This window comes from Zingiber officinale, chromosome 5A, assembly GCF_018446385.1.
Source record: "Zingiber officinale cultivar Zhangliang chromosome 5A, Zo_v1.1, whole genome shotgun sequence".
Lineage (NCBI taxonomy): Eukaryota > Viridiplantae > Streptophyta > Magnoliopsida > Zingiberales > Zingiberaceae > Zingiber > Zingiber officinale.
Genome location: NC_055994.1, coordinates 99,827,532 through 99,835,888, shown reverse-complemented (window position 1 = coordinate 99,835,888; position 8,357 = coordinate 99,827,532). Strand labels below are relative to the sequence as shown.

Below are 8,357 nucleotides of genomic sequence, written 5' to 3'. Positions count from 1 at the left end.
ACGTTACACTATTTTAAAATGATAATAATTATAATATAAAACAATTTACATTTGGTAATTTTTAAAATTTTAGAAAATAATTTAGAAAAGAGTTAAAGAGAAAGAGACAAAAGCTGTTCACTTAAAGATCATTTATCAAATTCCGAGGGTCGACATGAAAAATTCATCTTTCTTGGTTTTAATATTTATAAAATTGATTAAAGCTTCCGTTCTCTACTTCTCTTTCTGGATTGTGACTCGGCTTAGAAAGCGTTGAGTTCGTTCTTCTCCCCGCGTGTTTCCGCTCTCCGCGTCTCAAAAGAATCCAAAAACAAAAAGGTAACTAAACCCTAGTTCTTCATCCGCGGCTGCTCCAAGATCTCGGTCTGCTCGATTTATCGTGTTGGGAGTTTGAGAACCGCCGATTGCCGTTCTTCGTCTACTCTGCTTTCATCGAAGAGGAGCAGAGCGAATCTTCTCATACTCAGGTATCTTATACCTCCAGCCAGAGTTTTTGAACGATTTAGATTGTTATTTATTTCCCTCCGTTCATCGGAAAAAAGTTTCGATTTTGAACTCGTTCCTTTCTTCGTTGATCTGGTTTCGTTCTGATTTAGTTTACTTTTCGTTGAAGAATCCTCTTTTAGTCTTGCTCATGACACATGATGAATTATATTGCGTATGTTTTTTTTTAGCTTCTGATTTCTGTGAATTTATAGCCCGGATAAGTCACTGAATGGAAAAGGGGGATTTTTTTCTTCGAGAATTTTGTAGCGGCAAGTTGATTTGGCTGTTTCCTCGCCCTAGTGACCTTATATACGCTGTTGAAGACATATCGATTGCTTCAAATCTGGAAATTTTAGTTTGACTGGACTATTATTCCACCTTGGTTCGTTTCTCCTTATGTGCTTGCTGGGGACAAGTTTTTCTTTTAATCCATAAACAGATACAATTATTTTACTGATTTGTTTGTCTTGTTGAGCGTCAAGTTAAACAACAACGAATTTACCGAAATTAGATTTCACGGGAATAATTCCGAAAATCACAGTGGCACTCAAGAGCACTTGGCAGCCTTTCTCAGGATCCCTGGATTAATCTTTACTAGAGAAACTAATCTCTTTCGTGCTCTGATCTCTTAGATTAGATGTGTATTATATTCATACCTGATCAGTGCTCTGATCTCTTAATTTAGATGTGTGCTCTGATCTCTTATGTGTATCATCGTTGCTTGTTGCCTGTCTTTTCCTTTTAATTTTCATCATCTTATTTTGACGTTTATATAGTCTTCCACTCTTAGTTGGTTCAGGTGTCTTCCTTAAATCTTCTAGCCTGTTCTAGTGTTATTTCTTCTTTTCAGACGGTGATCTAAAGTTTACATAGACATAGTTTTGTGCTGCCGTGTTTTGTTGGTTTGCGCGTCTTCACTGGAATTTTTGTTGTTAAATATGTAAATCTTTCTGCTTTATTACGAAATATCTCCTAACAGCCTAACACTTAAATCCATGTAGGAGGTTGATCTATATCTCAATCTTATTAAATTTTCTTTCAGCTTAAGGGGACACGACAATAACACAGTAGTCTAGAAACTTCTCTCCACTTTGACCACTAATTCTTTATGCTATGTATGATAGTCTTTATCCCTTGGATCTAGCTTACTTGATTTCATGTTCATGCACCTTAACTATTCTGTTGATTTTTTTCCTGTAACATGCTATTAATTATTATATAACTATCCAAATTTGACTTGTAATCTTGGAAGATTTGCGATTATGCAAAATATTTATTGGTTCTTTAGGATATCCTACATATATAGAACCGATATAGAGAAAGAAGCTGTAGAACAGTCTTATGCACACTGTTTTCTCTGTCATGGTTATCAGCTAACGGAAGTATCTAGGTGGCAACTTTGGGATACTATATGTAAATGCATTTCTAGGATCATGGTTACGCAACATAGCTTCCTTGTTTTTAATAAGAATAGTTTCTTATGTTTTCCATGTTACGAACTGCGCAATTAATCATGCGCATTTGTCAGAAAGCCTCTTTCAAGTGATGTTGCCTAATATGATGTACAATTTCTAAGAAAGCTATTTTCTTTTTACCCCAAGTCCCTAACAAGGTAATTTTCCATACTGACGTACTTTCAAAAGCTGAAGAATTCTTTGTTTGGCAAGATGAGTGACTTCTGTGCAACTGAATGATCACGAAAATGATGAAAAACTTACTGTATAATTTCGAGGACCATAAAACCACAAATGCTGTTATTGTACTGATGTGGATCATAAAACCATAAAACGCTATTATTGTACTGATGATGAAAAGCTTTCATTCCTCGGGAATTTTGTTTCTGATTACATCCACTGTGCAGATTTCATACATCAACTATTATTACTGTAATGGAATGGGACTATCATCCAGTTAGTTATCTTTCTTCAGGATTTTTTTTTTAAAAAAATGGCAGTTTGAAGTTATCAACTAATTTCTAGCCTTTTTCATGTCCAACATTTTTTGGAGGCAAACAATGATTTTGAATGTAATCTGGTTCAGTTTTGACTTTATAAAACATGATGCTTTTTTATTTATACAAATCCAAAGATATTTATGTTTTTTATTTCCATTGCTTTAACTTGTCTTGTGACGAACTCTAATTTTGATTGATAAATATGATACATGATTTTGGAACTAATATTACTTTGGATTTTTAAAGAAAAAAGTATACTAAAATTAAAGCCAAAGAATACTATTGTACCAATGCTATTTATGAATCACATATCCTCAGTGATTAGTTCCAAATTTGACCTCTATAGTTGTTATATGATTTTGGAACTAATCTTCAGTTCTCGAACACCCTTGAGAAAAAGTACATACAAAAGTAAAGCTTACTCTTCCATATGTTATTCATAAATCACGGGACAAAATTATTAACCACTTGAGCCTTGAGATTGATCGTGCTTGTACCTACCACAAGGAATTTTAGTTTACACCACATTTTTCTCTAGAGAAGTTAGGGAATGATTTCTTGAACTTAAGGGTTTTGGCGTATCTAGTACTAATTGTCCCATCTTTTGGCGGGTTTTTTTTGAACTTTATATGACAATGCTTGTTGCTGCCAAGTCATTTGACAGGGTTCTCTTTGTTTTGAACCCCCAGGAAGAGTTTGAGACTTTCAATTGAACACTTATTAGTTACACTTTTTGTTTCCTTTTCAGGCTATGCATTTATTGTAGACCATTTTTATTGGCTTGACTCATCTTAATCTGCATATAGGATTTAAAATTTTAGTTTTCCATTTTTAGGATGTATTTCTTCACATATTGCTATGGTAGTGTCCTCAATAAGTGCGGTTTGTGCTTCATGTACTCAAATCTCAAGTACAACTGATTACAATTAACTTGTCGGAGATCAGTGCTAGTACAACATGAAACATTTCCTGTTGTAGTAGTTTTTTAAACATGGACTTCTTTGTTAGTTCAATAATATATGTATTACGTTGTTATTGGTATAATCCAGCTGTCCAGGATTCTTTTTTTTTTTTTTAATGTCGTTTAACTTTTGGTAGATTTTTATACCTCAAATAATGAAATAGACTTAATTTTATTGGCTTTCAATGGAAAATCATGTAATTGAAACTTAAAAGAGGGGTCTGAATAACACAATGCTTGGGTCAAGAATGACTTTGATAATTTTCATTCATTTATAACTTTTAGTAACAAGGAAGAATTGAGATCCTTTCTGTAGAGTGTATACTATTTTACAACACATGCCGGATTTTAGAAAATTGGAGCGGAAATACCTTGTAACTGAAGAATATATTACTTTTTTGCTCATCTAGATTTCAATGAATTCTTTGTGCTATTGAGATTAAATATTTTCAAATTTTGGAAATGATGATAAGACAGTAGTTTTGCTTTCTAATATTTCACTCTATTTTCCTCTCCTGTATCAGTGTTAGACCTCCACACCTATACTTTTACTGGCTTTTATATGTATGGTCCCAGCTTTCCTAAAAAATGTGTTGTTCCTATTACAGGCTTTCCTGTTGCTTAACTGCCATTGATGGCATTGTTGGCTGAAGCTTCGTGCCTGTTTGTTTGACTTGAGTGCTTATTGATCACCTTACTTTGGCACTGAGTATTACATAATGGACCGTCGTGATACATCTGGTTTTGTCAGTGGAGGTTGCAGTCCTTCATTCAAGTATTTCTTGGTAATGTTTTATTAACTTGGAGTCCTAGAAGACAGGCTGACTGGTCCTTTTTTCATCGAGTTAGGCTGATAAAGGGATTCTTTCACAATAATGGTGGCAAACAAGAGCATGCTTTCTGCAGATTTTACAACGAACCTCCCCTCATTTGGTTTCAGGAGGTCAATGCAATTAGGAGGCCAATGCAGCACTGATGCCAAAACACGACTTGATCCCCTTTCAGATCTGCATGATTCAACTCCCAACATGGAAAGGACAACATGGGAGTTTAAGGAATTTAGTGAAATTAAAAATTCAGAATATCCCTTGCCAGGCCAATCATCAAGTTCCTCGTACGTCAGCAAGATGAGCTCGACATCTGTTTCCACCACGTCTTTGGTCCAGGAAACTGATGAAGAATCCTCCATGAACCTAGAACTGGATATGCAGCTTCATCTTGGAAGTAGGAACAGGAACCGCTTGACTCCTGCTAAATCATCAGTTAATGATCTGAAGGCTTATCATACTGGGCACCCGCTTGACTTGCAATTAAGTCTATCAATTGGATCTTCTGCATCTGCTTTATCCAGTGCCAGCTCAATCTCAGACCTAAAATCAAATAGCTTGAACAACTCTGCATTTGCAAAACCAGTGGTTCTGTCTGGGAATGAGGAAGGGTCGGCTGCCCATTTCCGGATATTTGGGGTGCGTCTTCAACCTTGTGCAGCCAACTTAGAAACATCTATCAGTTTTTCTTCTGCAGAGAAAGAGTGTCCTCAAGCCGATTCAACTTCAATTGTTCTGAACGGGAAATCAACCACGATGCAGGCATTGAACAAACCAGTTACCTGTTCTTCAGGGGCTTCAAATTTACAAAAACGCAAAAATAGAATAAATTTCTGTCAGTTCGAGGGGTGTACCAAAGGCGCAAGAGGTGCTTCTGGTTTGTGCATAGCTCATGGTGGGGGGCAGAGATGCCAGCGACTTGGCTGCCAAAAGGGAGCAGAGGGCAAGACAATGTATTGCAAAGCACATGGAGGCGGTCGTCGATGTCAACATCTTGGTTGCACAAGAAGTGCTGAAGGTCGCACAGATTACTGCATTGCTCATGGTGGTGGTCGCCGATGCAACAATCCAAGTTGTACTCGTGCTGCAAGGGGAAAATCTGGTTTATGTATCAGGCATGGCGGTGGCAAAAGGTGCCAGTGGGAGAGTTGCACAAAGAGTGCAGAAGGTTCCTCAGGCCTCTGCATTGCCCATGGTGGTGGACGGCGATGCCACGCCAAGGATTGTACAAAAGGCGCTCAAGGTAGCACACTATTCTGTAAGGCACATGGTGGTGGAAAGAGGTGTATATTTCCAGAATGTTCGAAAGGCGCTGAGGGGAGCACTTCCTTTTGTAAGGGACATGGTGGCGGTAAGCGCTGTTCGTATCAGGGTGGCGGTGTGTGCCCAAAGAGCGTGCACGGTGGCACTCCATTCTGTGTAGCTCATGGTGGTGGAAAGAGGTGTGCTATCTCTGGGTGTCCTAGAAGTGCCAGAGGGCGGACTAGTTTCTGTGTTGGTCATGGTGGTGGAAAACGCTGCCATTTTAAAGGATGCGATAAAAGTGCTCAAGGAAGCACTGACTTTTGTAAAGCTCATGGAGGAGGTAGACGATGTTCATGGGGTCATCCTGGATCGAGCTTTGGTGTTGGTGAGCCACGCTGTGATAAGCTTGCCAGAGGTAAAGTTGGTCTCTGTACCGCTCACAGTGCCCTGGTACAGGACCATTGTGTTCATGGCGGTGTTATGCTCGGGCGAATTACTATCCCATGCCCGACACCTAGAAAACCAGAGACAATGAAGCTCGAGAACAATGACGATGATTCTGTAGGGTGCACCAATTTTGATCCAAAGAAAACAGGACATTATCTAACATCTGAATACAAGCATGAAATTTCTTTTCCGGAAGGCAGAGTGCGCGGAGCAAGTTTAGTAGCGATGCTCAAAATCAGTTCAGAGTTTGGCAATAACATTAGTGATCGAGGAACTGCAGTTACTCCGGACCAACAAACTTCGCGCACCCCAAATGCAACCTGCTTGTGATAAGCTCCCCTACTTTTTGAGTTTGCTGTATCTTCTGTCTCGTTTTGTTTGTGTTTTTTTTTAAATTGCGATCGACTTATGAACAATCCTTTGCAACAAAAGTAGGGAATATGGATTGGTAAACTATGTCAGTTGTCGTCGAGCAATGATCGACATGCTATTGTTGTGAAATTATAAGGCTCTATTGTAAATTTTATGTTACCTTTGCAGACTGATTCTGTGGCTTCAGAATTAGATTTCAGGGTTCTTGTGGTGTTGATGAAATCATAGTTTTCTTGTTTCCTTTTGACTTTGCAAAAACGGCATAAATTCAAGCCTTGGACTTTACTTTAAGATATCCATACCCGTTGTGGTGGAACATTTCATTCGATTTGAATTCGTTATTACCTGAACAATGAGATATGTTGCAACTTAAAACAGAGAATAATACTGATAAATCACTGAAAAAAAATTAAAGGAATAGGTTGGAAAAATTGGTTCTCTCCTTTTACTGTCGAAATAAACGGCCCTAAGTTTTGTTGTCCTACTGTTAGACCCGACCCCAGGTGGGGTCTGGCCCGGACCTGGCCGGGGCCCGTAACCGGGTCAACGGGCAACCTGCCCGTTGACCCGGTTCGCCGGGTCGAACCGGAACCGGCCCGGCAAGTTGTCGGGCCGGTTCCGGTTCATTCGCTGTAAAACCGACAAACCACCGGTTAACCGGCGGGTTGAATCCTCGGTTCAGCCGATAAATATATTTTTTTTTCTCAAACGACTTGAACCGGTGGTTCATAGTCGTTGGAACCGTCGGTTAACCGACGGTTCATAGTCGTTGGGAAGGTTTTTTGGGGTATTTTTTTTCAACGGTTATGATCATTTGATCGTTTTTTGATCAATGACTATGATTTAGTGTCCATTACTATCAAAACTCTATAAATAGAGAGATCATTTCATTATTTTTCACACACATTTTCTCTACTCTTAATCTCATTTTCGTATTATCTAATCTCTAGACTCTACACGCTTTCGTTTCCAATTTTCAATTACAATTGAAGGAGGCTGCGGAGGTACATCATCTCGAGCTCGGAAGGGAAAGCAAATAATGAATCCGCGGGAGGAGGACCCTAACATTCAATCCACCGATGATGAGATCAAGCATCTTCCGAATCCGACACTCGAAACATAAGGAAGTACCGATGCAATTACTTCTAAGGTTCGGGAACTTCCTCCTCTAAATTCTTCTATTTTCACTAAACATTTTGAGAATGTCACTCTTCCATCGAGAGAAATGCGTGCAAAATATAAGCACTGCAATGTTTCCTACAAATTCCAAGGCGGCGGCGGCTATGGGTCGTTGAAACGACATGTAGAAACGAAGCACCTGACGGAATATGGACTCGACCGTTCTCAAACACAATTATCAATATTTTCTTCAACTAGCTGTAGTACCGATTCCGGTTTATTTTTATATTTGGATAATAAATTAAGAGAATCATTAGCTAAATTTGTTTCCGTATAACATCTTTCTTTTAGTTTTGATCTAAATGCACATTTGAAGATTTTTGTAAATAATATCTTAATCCATGTGCTAAACGTGTTCTTAAGACTACATTTACTCGTACAATTAAAAAATTAGTAAAACAAAGAAAAAAATAATTTAATTGATGAATTTAGTAAATTAGATAATAAAGTTTCTTTATGTTCCGATATTTGGAGTGATCATTGGCAAACACATTCGTATATGGGTGTAACTTGCCATTGGATCGATAACTCTTGGAACCTCCAAAAAAGATTTTTAGCTTATAGAGTTTTTGATGAATCACATAATGCTCATAATATCGCACAATTATTATGTTTAATTTTAGAAGAATATGGTTTAACTCATAAAATATTTTCAATATCATTAGATAATGCTAGTTCCAATACCGCTTGTATAGATGATCAAAAATTTGTTTGTCAACCTATTATTGGAGGTTTATTTTCCATGTTTTAAATTTATGTGTTCAAGATGGTTTAAAAATTTTAGAAAGTTATATTAAACCAATTAGAATTGTAATTTCTTATTTATGGTCTCATCCGTCTATAATGAAACAATGAGGTAGGTTTTGAAAAATTAATGGAATGAGAC

At 37.8% G+C, this 8,357-nt stretch overlaps 1 protein-coding gene across 1 annotated transcript; it reads left to right on the top strand.

The window, feature by feature from the left end:
- Positions 1-219: 219 nt before the first annotated feature.
- Positions 220-6,514, top strand: LOC121981217. Its single transcript, XM_042533630.1, has 3 exons — positions 220-467; positions 4,010-4,157; positions 4,251-6,514. Exon 3 carries the CDS (start codon positions 4,277-4,279, stop codon positions 6,248-6,250), a length of 1,974 nt encoding a protein of 657 aa, XP_042389564.1. The 5' UTR covers positions 220-467; positions 4,010-4,157; positions 4,251-4,276; the 3' UTR covers positions 6,251-6,514.
- Positions 6,515-8,357: the final 1,843 nt, after the last annotated feature.